Below are 14,920 nucleotides of genomic sequence, written 5' to 3' on the forward strand. Positions count from 1 at the left end.
CCCGCCCTGGGCCCGGCAGCGGCGCTCTATCGTCGCCTCTCGATGGTCCCCGCGGCTGGAAACCGCCGGGCGGAGGCGGTGCCAGAGCGGGCGCTCTGCGCGGGAACTCTATGGTGGGGATTTCTAGGCGAGGCCTCCGCCGGGACTCTATGGTCGCAGCCCGCCCACCCCGAGCCTCCCGCGCGGGCCCGCCGTGTTTACGATGCCGCCGGCGCCGGTTTCCTGAGGCGGAGACGGGCGCGGCGGCGGCGGCTCCCCCCAGGCGCGGCCACCGGCGGGGCCCGGCGGGCCTCTGAGGTAAGAGCGGGCGGGGGAGGCCGCCCCCTCCCCCTCGGCCCGCCCGCCCCTTCCCCCCCGCCCCCGCCGGGCCCCGCCGCCCCCGGGCCAGGCCCGGCCAGGCCGCGCCGCTCCCCACCGTCCTCCCGGCCTGTGGCCCGCGCTCCGCCGGGCGGCGGGGAAGGGCCGAGCCCCGCCATAGGCCCGCGCCGCTGCCCTCGGCCCCTGGGAGTTCCCGCCCCGCCGGGCCCCAGGCGCCGCGCTCCCTCCGGGCGGCCGGGGCTGAGGCTGCCGCCGGGCCCGCGCCCCGCTCCCCCCAGGCGACGGTTCCCCCCAGTCTTGGGGCCGCGGAGGAGCCGCCTGGACCCGCGGAGGGAGGGAGAGGGGCGGCCCGGGCCCGGTGCGGAGCTCTCGGGCCACGGCTTCATCCCCCTTCGCTGGGCCCGAACCGGGGAGACCCTCGAGATGGGCGGGGGGGGGCGGGAAGGGAAATAGCGATTGCCCAGCCATGGCGGTGGTTGATTACAGTTTCCCCGTTAATTTTGGCCGCTGTTGCGAGCTCCGTCTTCCAGCACTCGAGGCAGCGACCACCATCGGGGTGGCTGGAGGCGAACTGCAGGCGGTCTCACTGGGCTTCTCCTCTCACAGATACCACCATCCCTCATGGCCATCTGTTATATACGGGTTTAGTCTGCAGGTTTTGTTGCTGCCAGGGGATGCTCCCGGAGCTTCGTTGCACTTGGGGGGGGGTTGTGGGGGTCCCGGGGAGCCCGCAGTCCGGGAGCCAGAGCTGGCACCGGGACTCGCGTCTCCTCGCTGGCTCTCTGGCCTGACCTGCTGGGGTGTCCTGTCCTGCGCCTCTGCCTTTCGCTGATTCCTGGAAAAAACTGGAGTCCTGTCAGTCTTCTGGACGAGAAAAACTTTCCCCAAGTGTCTTAATTGCGAAATTAAGTAAATAGTATTTTAACTGCTGTACCTGGTGAAGGCAGCTTGAGATGTTAAAGAATCCAAAATTGCACCGGATTGCTTGACTATGATTTCACAAATGTTTTAAATCACTTTCCGTAATTTGTATACGTCAGTATTTGACTCTTGTCACTTAGTATTTGAGAATAAAATGCTGTCTCCAGCATTCTTTGATTTCTGACTTTATAAAGTCCCATTTAAAAAAAAAAAAAAATCTATAGCCTCTTACAATACTTGAGTATTGAAGTATCATTCAGGCCTTGGCTGGATTTAAAAGGGCAAAACAGAACTTCATTTCTTCCTTTGGTGCTCTCGCACTCACTTCTCTTTGCCTTAACGTACAGCTTTTATATTCCATTATCTCACTCTTTGCCTGCTGATGATACTTCGAAGCTTCACCCGAGGCTGGGAATCCACAGTTTTGGCCATTTTATGAGCATTTAACAGGAGACAATCGGTGTCTCAGATAACCTGCGCTGTAAAGAGGCAAACCCAAGATGGCCGGGAGAGGAGAGCGGTGCCGCCGTTCGTGGGACACCGAAGTAAAGGGCGATTGAGAGTAAAACCTTGGGAAGACGGAAGGTCGCTGCTGCGGAGGCGCAGTGCGTCTGCCAGGGGGGCAGCTCTGCAGCAGTTTAGGACATTTTCGATCAGGGTTAGTGAAAGTTCGTGGGAATGGGGTTTTCTCATTTATTTGTTCTTTTCTAATTGCTACTCCTCAGCCATTTCAGGGTTTTTTAGTGGTTCTTGAGTGGTGGCTCAGACTAAGGAACGTGGTATTAGCAGGGTATATATGAACTTTGGGGTGATAAACTCACCTTGCCCACAGTGAAGTGCGATGAGTTTCTTTGGCTAGAGAGAGAGCTGAGTCTCAGGAGTTTAAAAGTCCTTCAAAACAAACTTCATAGTTGCAGAATCCTTTCATTTAAATTAAATTTCTTTTCAAGATGTAGCTGCGTGGAGGCATTGGCTTTATTCTGATAAAGCGTCACCCTTACCTATCTGATTATAAACCCATGGTTTTCATACCAACTGGAACAATAATTATTTTCTGGCTGATAAAACATCGGGTGTTGCTTTTATGAATTCCCTCCTGTCAGTACCCAGTGACATGTCGAACTCTTCCTTCGCCCCAAAACTGGGCGGCTGGTTTCAGCTAGAGCGGTGTATTCAGTGTTGGCAGTGCACATCGCGTTCAGTGTGTTCCATGTTGGCAGTAGCTTTAACTGTGGTGTAAAAAGCTGCGGCCCTGACGTGTTCTCCGCCTTTGGTACTTCTCGTCAAAGCCTGAGAACTTGCAGGTTGAGGTTTTTCGTTGGAACCGTCTCTCTAGAAGCTGGTAGATGGCAATCGCTGTTTCAGGTGTTCACAGAAAGCCATTCCAATGGAAAACTTGTGTTTTTCCAGCTAAATAAGTTGTTTTAACAAGACGGGGGGCATGTGAGTCTTCTTGTGTGACAGTCACGCGAGGCCGAGTAGCTGCACCTCCTTTAGCCGGCGGAGAATATAAGATGCAGCAGTAGTTTTCACCTTGTTAAGTCTTTTTTTGTTATTTTACCAAGATTCATAAACGTTGGCTGACTACTTAGTTACAGAGGTGAACTTGAAAAATGGTATTTATAGTGGGAAATACTTTATCTTTTATTCCTGTAAGTAGGACTTCACACCTGTGAGAAAGATCAGCAAAAACCTTTGTGCTTTCTCCCCGGTTTGTTTGTTTTGGGTGGTTTTATGTCTTATCAGTTTCGTTGTTTCTTGCAGTCTATTTTGGTGCTGTTGTGAGCCTTTGATGGGAAAATAAGGCAGAGAAGAACAGTAAAAGAGAGAAGGGGAGACAGAATGTGGTTTAGCACTTCAGAAATGAATTGGGTATTTCTGTGGCACTGGAAATTTGTTTTAATTTTTGCTGTTGACCGGATTTCAGTTTGACAGTGCCCTGTTTACTTGTGACAGTATGTAGAGGTACAAAATGTACATTTTTTCTTTATAAAAAAGGAACAAATTGTTGTATATTTACAGCAGTAAGCACGCTGGGAAGCTGCACCGTGTGTTGGAGAGCGTTTGTTCCGTGCTGTAAAGGACACAGTTTCGTGTTTCACCAAACCATTGATGTCTCATCAGTTTTTTTTCTCCACAAAGTCCTGTTTTAGTCACTTTTTTGAGGAGTCCTGCGGCGGGACTCCTCGGATGAGTAAGGATTGCAAGAACAAGACTCTGCTCTCGGTGTACATTGACTTTTTACCCTCTAAGTATACGTCAGGCTGCGAGAGCTGTGGTTTATCTCAGTAGGGAAAAATCAATGACTCACATTTCCACAGAAAGAAATGTAATTTCCAGTCTCATAGCAACTGTCCTTTCAACAGTTTCAAACCTTCTGTGACAAAATGTTTAACACTCACCGATCATCTCTTAATGCTCTCGGCTGGTCCACCCACTCACCCCACCTAAAAGCATCCATTTCTACATCACCGAATCCCCGATATTGGAGGGGGGGTGCTGGCAAGGCAAGTTGAACAGTTAAATATAAAATCTTAGAAATGAGGGAAGCGTCACTGGCTGTATTACATGGAGACGGAGTGACTTTTGCAGGGTTTAACATTTCAGACTCTGTACTTTGAAGCCCTGTTTTGTATTTATACACCTTCAGATGTGTTAAAATAGGTCTGGCTGGTAGCTTGGGTAAAATATTTTTGGAAAATTATTTTACTTAGAGCAAGATATTCTTTAGTATAAATGCTTTATCTTGGTTTTCTTCCTGGATCTCGTGACTTGACTTTGTTTATTTTCACTAAAAAACAGGAAATTCAGTAAATACATTTGACAGTGAACTTCAGCACTGGCTGGGTCTGAGCCAGCGCTGACTATTGGGGTGAAATGTCCCGAAACGGGGCTCCTGCTGCTCCGTCTCTGTCCCCTCGTGTCCCCATCAGAAGGTGTAGCAGTGCTCGGGGTGTCGCGGGGGAGCGACAAAAAAATGCTGTGCTATTCCGTAGTAGACATCAAAGCGCAAAGAACTAATTAAAAACGTCCAAATAAGGCTAAAAGCGTTATGCACGGAGATTCTATAACGTGTCAGTGGAAGGTGGGCAGCTATCTGCTGTTCAGATTTATCATTAACGGCATTTAACTCGTTACTTTTCTTGTAGTTGATTATGGAAGAGGTGCACAAGAGCAGCAGTACCAGTTCAGTGACGCCCTCGCAAACCTCGGCCGTACAAGGTACAACACTACAGGCAGCTCAGCTCTCTCATATTGCTCAACAGGTAAAGCCTGGGCCAAATCTCAGCAAACATTGGAGGTAGTTAAGAGCCAGTTTTTGTGTGCTACGAACTATATTAATTCTTGAGTTTTAGAAACACACAGAGAAGAAAAAACGAAAGAGGGTTGAGAAAAATGCACTCGGGTGTTGGTGGACGACGTAAAATTAATCAAATGGCTTCTATTCAAAAGACCAAAATTAATTTTCCTGCTTGCACAATGCAAAAATGCAGCCCGGCATTTTTGTTAGATCGTATGTCCTTCGAAACTGTCATCGACCTGACATACAGGAGCCGCTTAGTAATGAATCGAGGGCCTAATCTTCATTTCTTTTTTCAGAAAAAGCCTTTGCAGCTCCTTTTGTAGTAATGGCAATCCCGGGTGCTCAGCACCATGGAAACACTTGGGTTTTAGCCCAACGCGAATGCATTTAATGTCATAAATCATACGAAGTTGGAAATCTGACGTATTTACTCCAAGGGAACATCGCTTTCAAAGCTTTACCCTGAATTCAACTTTCTGCCTTGGAAGGAGCGTCTCCGGGCGAGCTCTGCTCCCGCGGCCGCGGAGCCGTCCTGGGAGCAGCCCCGTTCCGCAGCCCGGCCGCTGTGGACCCCACGGAGGCGATGACATTTTGATGTGAAATTTAGATAGGACAGAGCATCAGCAGGTGTCCTGCTGTTTGTTTACGGGCTGGTTTTCTGATGTGTTTCCGTGTAAGGTTGTCACTGTAACAATATTACGATGTACGATACAGAAGTAGTATTAAATGAAAAGTTGGCTGTATGAGTTTTAATGGTCCCTTCATCTTTTCATGTATTGCAGATTAATAAAAGTAGTGAAGAAATTTGGTGAGGAAACTGGTTATTTACTTACGCATCTACGTCTATAACCTTAATCAGTTTTTAAGGGCAAGGGCTGGTGCAAGTTCAACATCAAAAATACAAATCTGCTAAATGTAAGAAGCATTTTATATAGGGATAGCAGTAGTTATTAACCTTTTGCCAGGTAAACCTAGATTTCATCTGCGCCATCTATTGCAATTGATAGGTTTAAAACATTAAAGACCAGATGCCCTAATTTTTGTTTGGAAAAATCTGCTCTTTGTTCTTTTTCCTTGTCCTGAGCTCGCGTACCTTCGCTCCTGCCGTTCCCTTTGACTCTCCTCGGGCTACAGCCCTCGTGCCTTCAGCTTTCGAAGCAGGTTGCTCAGCTTTTGCTGTACTGAACTCTTGTGATTTCTCCTCTGTGACATCTTTGAACCATAGCCTCCTACCGGTTGCTTAAAAAATCCAAGAACACCAAATACGTCCGTTATTCATGCTGCCTTCTGCATTGTTAGTCTGATCTGCCCAAAGCCCTCGGTCCTGTTGATCATTTCATCTGGATTTAGATTTTAGTGCCCTAAACTCCTGTTAACTTTAGTGAGAATTAAGGCTACTTATTAGGCACTTTTATTTCTGCTTATCTAAGTCAAATCCACTCGGAAAATGGAATAAAAATGTCAAAAAATAAACTGCCACAAATGTGGGGCGTTACCGGTGCGTATGGATGGAGTTCCATGAAAGCGTCCGGGCTCCCTTCGGCTCCGTGTCGTGATTCTGAGGAATTCTGCTTCATTGCGGTTCATGTAGAACTGCATGGATTTCACTTGCAGCATTTTAATCTTTTGCACACAACGCTGCATATTTGATTTCCCCCTAACTTAAGGCAAATAAGCGACTGTTTCAGCCTTTTTCATGTGCAGATGCGTCTTTCAAAAATGTGTATCTTTAAAGGATACCTCTGTGACTTCGTTAGACTTAAAAGAAGCTTCTGCTGATGCACGTTCTCCACTAGTTTTCCTACATGTATCTACACTTTCTGGGGAGCAAACGCCGGTGTTAACGATCCTTTGCTCTGTTGTAGATGTCGCTACGTGGTCCTGCCCCCCTGACGGTTGTCCAGCTTCCTGGAGAGCAAGTCCAGGTCCAGGGCGTCATCCAGACAGCTCAGTCCTCCTCCGTCATCCACTCGCCTCAGGTGCAGACGGTGCAGGTAACTCCAGATTGTGCTAAACAACCAAACACCCGGGTTTACCTGGGTGAAAAGACTTGTAAAGGCTTGTCCGACTCGGCCAGCTCTGTCGCAGCGCAGCCTGTCTGGCCCCGCGGAGATGGCGAGCCATCCAGCAGCAGCGTTTTGGGGATACGTCGTTCTTAACGATGATTTAGGCTTGAAATTATTTGTAGTGCTCGAGTTGCCTTTGGTGTTGAAATTAAACTATTTGACATTGGCTCCCTTTGTGAAAAAACAGAACAAACCACAAATCTTTTAGTTGGTGCTCTTAACCGACGTGCAGCCAGGGTGTTTTAATACCCAAATAAGGAGAGTATAGAATAACCCGATGGAGAAAAACCTGTGTTTTGGAAAAGGCAGAGCTGAATGATGGTGGATGGACTGCTGATCGCTCACCCCATGCATGCTGTAACTCCATTTCCATGGGGCCCGAGTGTTCTGCTCGTTTGCCACCTGACTTTTTTGTACCGGCCACTTCCGAGGTGCCTCGGGGAGTTCCTGGAGTCTGTCGCTGCCCGGGGGTTACACTGGGAATAAGTGCGCAGGGCAGCTGGATGATGGGAAGAACTGTGCTAAAACGCATGAATTTGTCACTCATCCTTTGTACTCTGCTTATCTGTTCATGCAACGTTAAATTGATAAACCGCAAAAAGTAAAGCTATAATGTATTTGCCGCTATCGTTGTTCCTGTAACATCAGATCATGGGGAAAAAAACACATTTCTCTGTGCTGTAAAGGGTTAAGCACCTGGTTTAGCAGGTTGTCTTGACTTGAGTCTCCGCTAATCCCCTTCCTGTCATCGTGTTCTAATTGCAGGGTCCCCACTGACTCCGTTCTTTCCTTTTTTTCTGTAATTTATGAACATTGTGGCCTTGTTGCTCAAAGAGGGGAAGAAAGTAATACATGAGCAGCTTTTTTTTTTAATGTTGATAGTAGGTTGCTCTTTTTGTCTCTTTTCTCTTAAGCGAGAAATGCTTTTCCCAGAGCTGCCCTCGTTCTTCCTATCGTTTTGTTGCCAGCGTGCAGATAAATGTTTTGTTAGCTTGTATTTAATAAGGAACATCAGAGACAAAAATAAAATTTGCCAACTGGATGAGGACACGGTGGAATAAAGAGAAAATTATAGATAATACTTTGCGTATTTACTCCCTGATACTCTGCTGCCTGAAGTATTATTACATTCTGACCCACAAAATACACTGCTCTTCTGGCTGCATAAAAGATTGCAAGTATTTTGTGTGTTTGTCTCTGTACATACATGGTGTTCCTGTTTCCTTCCCACCACCTCCTGAGACAGTTCTGTGTGGGAGTTGCTCACCTTTTCAGACCACATCAGCTAATGAGATCGTTAGGCTTGTATGAGTTGTATGAAAATAGTAAACCATTTTTATTTCTTCACATTGCCGTCTTGAAATTTCTGGATTGATTAATCCTGCGGTTTAATCCAGGTAGAACAGCTAGATGGTGGACGTTTGTCAGTTTTTAATGTGATAAGTAGTTTGGGAGAATCTCTTGAGCTTTTATTTTTTGCATTTGTGTGGGTTTCGTGCAGCTTTAGCTTATATACAATTAAAATGTGTCGTCTCTTCTGGGTGTTGCTGCTGAAGCGTAACAGATAACCACACGGAATGTGTTTTTTAGGTATCTTCTTTGTCTGAGAGTGAAGATTCTCAGGATTCATCAGACAGCATAGGCTCCTCACAGAAAGCCCGAGGCATTTTAGCTCGTCGTCCATCTTACCGGTAAGTACTATATGTTATATCTGCTGTATTTTTATTTGAAACCAAAATAGCAACTTCTTTCAGTAGCTTCGTATATTCAGTCACCCTCTAAGTTGCTTTCCTTCTCTTGAAACACGCGTTGGATGTGTTCACTCGGTAAACATTGTGATCATCTGCTACAAGGGAACTGGGGCTTAACCGGAGATCGGCTTCAACGTGATGTGCCAGAGGGAAAATCCTTAATCAGCTGTAATTGTACTCACTTATGTCATTTTACTGAAATGAGAAGTTAGTCAAATGCCACATCCTAGCTTTTCGAATAAGAAATTTGCTAGCAACTTAACCCAAAATCTAATATTTTTTACAATAATGTCCTGAAAATTTTAAAAGACAGTTTATGAACCTACCGGCTGCTCCTGTCTGTGATTACTGCTCCCGCCTCTGCCACTGCCTTTCATTTTGTGAACGTTTTATCCACTCTTCTTAGGGCTTTCTGACGGCTTTATCTCATCTTCAATTATGTACCAGAACAAATAACGTAGGAGGGATTTTATTAGTTTGCACGCAGTCAAAAATGGTGCTGGAAAAAACCAATTCTGAATCTTCAGTTAAAGTGGCCAGGGTAGAAACACGCGAGCTGTAAGAGCTGCGGAGCTGTTGATCCGGGCGGGTTTGGGGTCAGGAGTTGTCAGTTCTGCTTTTCTCCTCATAGAACTGCCACTAATTCATCATTTGGCCTGGGGTAAGATGCATAAAATTCGTGCTTCCATTGGTTCCTCCTTTGACTAGAAACGTGCCTGTTGTTGTAGGGCTTTGTTACGCGTTGTTACATGGGTTGTTTGAGAATTATGCCAAATTAAACACAGAAAAGAAATGTAAAGTCTTACTCTGTACTGAAAGAGCAAAAGACCTAATTTTTAAACTTTTCTGTAGTAATCTACTTCTTTTTTTTTAGTTTATTCTGACACCAGACAGAGCAAACTGGTTTTAAAGCCTATTCATGCGTGAATTAGAGGATCAGGCTTTAAATCAGAAAAAATCTCTTAATAGGCCAGTTATATTTCCCCGGAAAATGTCTCTGGTGGAAACTCTGATGCAGCTTTTACTGAAATGAAATGATGCAGCTGCAGCGCTAGCTTTCGACACACCGTTTTTCTGGAGATTACTGAAATCTCCTGTAAGCGGTGCAGGTTTTCATTGCGGGCTTTACCAGTCCAAACGTCGAAGGCTTTTAGAGGATAATGATTGAAAATCTGGAATTCGTGCTGTTCCGCACATACACGTACTTTATAAATCAGTAGCTGACTTGAATGTCTCTTAGCTCATAAAATTATTCAAATATTTAAATAAACTAGGCTGCAGAAGGCAGTCACCTCGTACGATTTTTTTTTGAATTCCAGAAACTGTTTTATATTAAAATTTTAGTGTTTATTTCCGTAATTCAAACTAGGAATAGTAGTTTGTAACTGCAGTAACTTGTAATTTTTGCCTACTGTTAGAGCTGATAAAGAAAGTGTTTCTTTTTTTTTTTTTTGTAGAAAAATATTGAAAGATCTTTCTTCTGAAGATACACGCGATAGAAAAGGAGATGAGGAGAGTCCTGGTGTCTCCACTGTTACGTCCATGTCCGTTCCCACACCTATCTACCAGACGAGCACTGGACAGTACAGTACGTTATGCAAAAATATGTGCCCAACTGGACACATTTTTATTCGCCTTGCTTCAAAATACAGACTTTATTTTTGGTCTATATTTGACTAAGGTGAAACTCAAAAGGTCTGGTTACTTATTTAGAAGTTAATACTGTTACTACGTGGAAATAGGCTGGTATCTAAAGACTTCAGATAAACTCAATGCTTCATTATCTTAATTTTGCATATTAAGACAAGACATCGAAAGGATGTTGTTATGAAATACATAGCGGTCTTCTAGTGTTAGATTTAGTCCAAAACGTAAGATCAGTGAAGATACCGTTATATATATCATAGGGCCACACAAAAGGTGTTCTTGATGTCAGGGAGGTAGCAAAAAAAAAACAAACGGACTTTTCCATTATCACCTCAGCTGGCGTTGGCTGTGCTTTGAACCAAAACCAACCTGCTCCGGCGCCTGGAGCAGCTCCTCCCCATCCGGCTCTGTGCTGGGCGTTCACGCTGCTGTTTCTCACTCCCTCCCTCAGTCCTTGGCCTCTCTGGATTTTTGCTCTTTCTTAAGTGTTTCCACAGAGGAGCCGCCAGCGGTGCCCAGCCCGGAGCTGGTGGAGCTGGGGCAGTCTCAGCCCTCGGCTCACAGGGGCCGCCCTGCAGCTGCCCCTCTGCCAGCACCTCTCGTGCAAGAGCTGGTCAGAGGCGTATCACAGAATCACAGACTGGTTTGCATGGGAAGGGACCTTAAAGATCATCTTGTTCCACCCCCCTGCCCTGGGCAGGGACATCCCCCACCAGCCCAGGTTGCTCCAAGCCCCGGCCAACCTGGCCTTGAACCCCTCCAGGGATGGGGCAGCCACAGCTTCTCTGGGCAACCTGGGCCAGGGGCTCACCCCCCTCACAGCAAAGAATTCCTCAGATCCCATCTAAATCTACGTGATCTCTCTGATAGTTGGAAGTGACAGAAGAAAAAAGCCTTTCAAAACTGGTGGTATTTTTCAGCCGTGGAAACAGATGTGCAGCCCACAGACTTACCTTGACCTCTATGTCACCATGTGCAGCTCCAAACGCGTGCGTGTTCCTTTTTCTTTAAGTTGCCATTGCTGCAAACGGCTTACAGCTGGCCAGCCCGGGTACTGATGGCGTGCAGGGTCTGCAGGCGCTAACGATGACGAACGCGGGTGGCACTCAGCCTGGGACAACAATACTGCAGTACGCGCAGACGTCAGATGGGCAGCAGATCCTGGTACCCAGCAACCAGGTGGTGGTGCAGAGTGAGTACCTTCTGGAAACGGTTAGAAATACCCCTCGCTGGTACTGGCGCAGCTTTCTAACGGTACCACCTTTTTGTGTCTTACGCTGTTATCGCCCCAGCTGCATCGGGGGACATGCAGACGTACCAGATCCGCACCACGCCAACGACCACCTCCCTTCCCCAGACCGTGGTGATGACGTCTCCCGTCACTCTGACATCGCAGACAAGTAAGACAGATGATCCGCAGCTGAAACGAGAAATAAGGCTGATGAAGAACAGGTACGTAGGTGCACGTGGGCTGCTTTGGTTTGTTAATGTGCCGAAATATTATCTTCAAAGCACAAACTGTGAGTGTTGCGAGCTCACTGTACCGGTTGTGCCATCAGTGTGGTGTGCTGCATCCAGCGACTAAAAACACCGGAGATTCTGAGCAAAACACGCTACACATTCTGTCTCACGCACTTGGGAGAAAAGAAATTGTTTTTTTCCCTGCAGATTTACTACCATGTGCGATACCAGATAACTGCTAAATTCCGTGCTCCCCACTTGTCCCCGTGGGCTTTTCCATTTGTTTCTCTCCTCGTCTTGGTCGGGATCGTAACGTTCCTACAACAGACAGATCTCAAATCAACAATCGCTTCTGCTTGTCTCTTCCAGAGAAGCTGCTCGAGAATGCCGTAGAAAGAAGAAAGAGTATGTTAAATGTCTGGAAAATCGAGTCGCAGTCCTGGAAAATCAGAACAAAACTCTAATTGAAGAGCTAAAAACTTTGAAAGATCTTTACTGTCATAAAAGCGTGTAAGAAAAGAAGGTAAAACTTTTGTGGACTGTTTAAATTTCAGAGGAGAAATTTTTTTTTTATACTGAATTTTTTTAAACTAGATGAAAGGTCAAAAATGAAACTTTTCTACCTAGATTTCACAACTTAAAGACTATATAGATTTTATTTACAACATGTTGGTGACAAAGTACAAAAAGGAAACAAGAAAACCTCACCAAAATTCCTGCTGGCACAACTGGAAACTTTGTAAAGTCAAGATTGCATCCACAGGAAAGGACAGGCACGTTTTACGAGGCAGGCGATGAGAATTTCTTTGAAAATTTCTACTAGCGCCTCTTGTAATGGAGGCGATATTTGGTTACAGTTAAAATGTGGATGAAATGGAATCCTTGCCATAGTCGACATTATTAGTAACATTTATAACCAGTATATGTTTTGATTTCTTACTCTTTTTCAATCCTTACTTTTACTTTCAGTTATTTGTATGTAAATATTTTTATTTTAACCTGTAAGTTGTCGTTTACAGGTGCAGATCATAAAAAAAGCTAATACTTTGCTAGAGGTATAAATTATGTTTACTCTTTCTCAGCTGACAGTTTTAAAAGTTGGGTTGGTTTTTTTTTTGTTTTGGTTTGTTTTTTGTTTTTGTTTTTGTTTTTTCCAACGTTTGCTGTGTTTATCGCATTTTGGAAAGGGTCCGCAGAAAGTGGGAGACGCCGAGAGCGTCTGAGGCACAGGAAACTCGGTGTTGACTTTTCTCAAGAGAACTCAACCCGTGGGATCGCGTCAAAGCGCGGCGCGGGAGGGCGAGCGCTGGTGAGCGACAGTTTCTGACGAATGATTTCGCAATAGTTTGTTCTTAGATGCTGGGCATGACAAACATCTATAACTGAAAAATAAATTGTGTGCTGATTACTTATACAATTAAACACGCATTGCTTATTCCGTCTGGAGATTCTACTGTGCTTTGGAACATTTAAACCAAATAGAAGAACGATAAAAGAAAAAATTGAAGATATATACCAAAGGGTTAATGAGGTTCTAGTATATGGTTTATACGCTGAAAGTAGTGCAAAATTTCCGGACTAATTTTGTAAGGTAGGCGATATTTTGCAAAGTAATGGTATCTTTGTAAGAAAATATTCTATTGAAAACAGGTAGATGGTTGGTATATTTTGTAGCTAAATTGTGATCTTTACAAATTCTGAAATTGAGTTTATATACGTATTTTGACAGTTTATATATTTCATTTTAGTAAACAAATGAAATATTTTGTGAACCAGATTTTCAAGCATATATTTTTATGGATAGTACAAAGTCAAATGAGATCCTCTTTGGTGTAGGAGATATTTGAATTAATTTTGTATGTCTGTAGGCAACTTGCAAAAAAAAAAATGGATCCTAAAGAGTTCTGGGGAAAAAAAAAAGAAAAAAAAAAGAGATCAGGGCTTTTCATTCCCCACAGTTGATATTAGCTGCACATGAGATCTGATTGCTATCAGCGATTCTAGTTTGTGTGATTTTAATTTGTTTCAGGTGAAAAGTCAATGTTTGACACGATCAGGACTCTCTTGGGTGTGGGGTCTCCATCCTTGGAGCCCCTCACAAGCCGCCTGACGTGTCCTGGGCAGCCCCGCGCGGGGGCTTGGACAGGGCGACCCCCGCGGGTCCCCTCCGCCCGCCACCGTTCTGTGGTTCTGTGATTCTGTGAAATAGAAAAATGTGTATGCAGTGCTTCTTGCATGAATAATAAATACACTATTTTCCATAGTTAGGATCGAATCCTGCTTCCAGTTATGTCAGCGGGAATTGCACTATGGACTACGCTATTCAAAAGGTGTTAGAGCTACGTGTGTGTGTTGTGCTAGCTCGGATCGGAATGAAATTCAAAGATGTACTCCCTCCCTAGACGTGTAATGCTTATCATATGGTCAGCCAGTATTTCTTATGTTACTCATTTTTGAATTAATGGTCTTCTTAGCAAGCAGAGCTCTTTGCAAACGGTATGAGAAAGACTGCATTCCACAATCATGTTGGTAGTAGGCTATAAATTTTTTTTTTTTCCTAAAGTTTCTAATGATATGATGGTTATGGACACGATCCACGATACGTTTCCCTTAGGCCAAACCGGAGCATACATTTGTGTTTGCGATCATGTCAAAAAAAGAGTGCTTTTTTTTGCACATCAAAAATAATAAGCAAGGTTGAGAAAGCAATTACGTTGGGGAACTGCTCCAGGTTCGTCTTCGGTGCCTCCTGTTCCCGTCGGTGGAATTTCAGGAAGAGCCAACACCTCGGCACGCGCTGAGCGCCTCCGGGAACCGGCCCTTTTGCTGTCTCCCATCGGGGGGTGTGCGCTCCGTGGCACGTGTTTAGGAGGGTTTGACCTACAGTTCTGAAACTCGTTTGGTAACTCCTCTGTACGGTATTTTGATCCTCACTGTGTGCTGTTGTTCCTTTACCTTCTTTTGTAATACGGAATAATAATAATAAAAAAAGCTATCAAGTGTTAAGACTGTAAAAAAAAATGGTGGCCACTTCTTTCTGTATTCAGCAAGTGAAACAAACGTAGTGCTGCCAGACATAATGATAGTAAATTTTTATCTTCTTAAAATAGTGTTTTGGAAAGAGCAGCTCGTTTTTCATCATGGAAATAATAAACAGTAACATGAGTTTGCTCTTTATCACTTATCATGAAGTACTTATTTTGGATTTACTTCAAAATCTAGATTATAAGAGAATAAAAATCTATATCCTGAGAGTAAGAGACATAGTACCTAATACTGTTCTGCTGGTTATTTCCAAACAAAAGTACCTGCTTTATATGAATTGTAAATATTTGTCGAAACAATTAGATGGTTGCAAATTTTGACCTTGGTAAATAAAGTCGCCAAAATACAATTCTGATGTTCCTTATTTATTTCTAATTAATGTAGTACTGCAGTCATTCTGACCAAAG

At 44.8% G+C, this 14,920-nt stretch overlaps 2 protein-coding genes across 6 annotated transcripts in view; both read left to right on the forward strand.

Annotated features, from left to right (window-relative positions):
* BLOC1S1 (biogenesis of lysosomal organelles complex 1 subunit 1) overlaps positions 1-14,920 on the forward strand; it is a 59,830-nt gene that overhangs the window by 17 nt on the left and 44,893 nt on the right. The gene's annotated exons all lie outside the window — the stretch shown is intronic.
* On the forward strand, positions 5-14,862 carry ATF1 (activating transcription factor 1). 5 transcript variants are annotated; one of them, XM_063359287.1, is made up of 9 exons: positions 49-297; positions 4,389-4,505; positions 6,409-6,537; positions 8,200-8,300; positions 9,818-9,948; positions 11,020-11,199; positions 11,300-11,459; positions 11,838-11,991; positions 12,656-14,862. In XM_063359287.1, the coding sequence occupies exons 2-8, from the start codon at positions 4,395-4,397 to the stop codon at positions 11,980-11,982; spliced, it is 957 nt and encodes a 318-aa protein (XP_063215357.1). In that variant the 5' UTR covers positions 49-297; positions 4,389-4,394; the 3' UTR covers positions 11,983-11,991; positions 12,656-14,862. The 5 variants fall into 5 exon arrangements, with proteins under 5 accessions (XP_063215361.1, XP_063215357.1, XP_063215360.1 ...); XM_063359289.1 differs by lacking the exon at positions 49-297 and adding exons at positions 734-1,897; positions 3,262-3,746 and having other exon boundaries at positions 11,838-14,862; XM_063359290.1 differs by having other exon boundaries at positions 233-297; positions 4,389-4,461; positions 11,838-14,862.

Source organism: Chroicocephalus ridibundus, chromosome 24 (assembly GCF_963924245.1).
Source record: "Chroicocephalus ridibundus chromosome 24, bChrRid1.1, whole genome shotgun sequence".
In the NCBI taxonomy this organism is placed as follows: Eukaryota; Metazoa; Chordata; class Aves; order Charadriiformes; family Laridae; genus Chroicocephalus; species Chroicocephalus ridibundus.

What these genes read in the sequence shown, in the direction of transcription:
- ATF1 (XM_063359291.1), top strand. Translation starts at nt 43, where the DNA reads ATGGTCCCCGCGGCTGGAAACCGCCGGGCGGAGGCGGTGCCAGAGCGG. An exon ending in CTCAGGTGCAGACGGTGCAG is followed by an intron (nt 6,538 to 8,199) that starts GTAACTCCAGAT and finishes TGTGTTTTTTAG; the next exon opens with GTATCTTCTTTGTCTGAGAG. An exon ending in GACGAGCACTGGACAGTACA is followed by an intron (nt 9,949 to 11,019) that starts GTACGTTATGCA and finishes TTTTTCTTTAAG; the next exon opens with TTGCCATTGCTGCAAACGGC.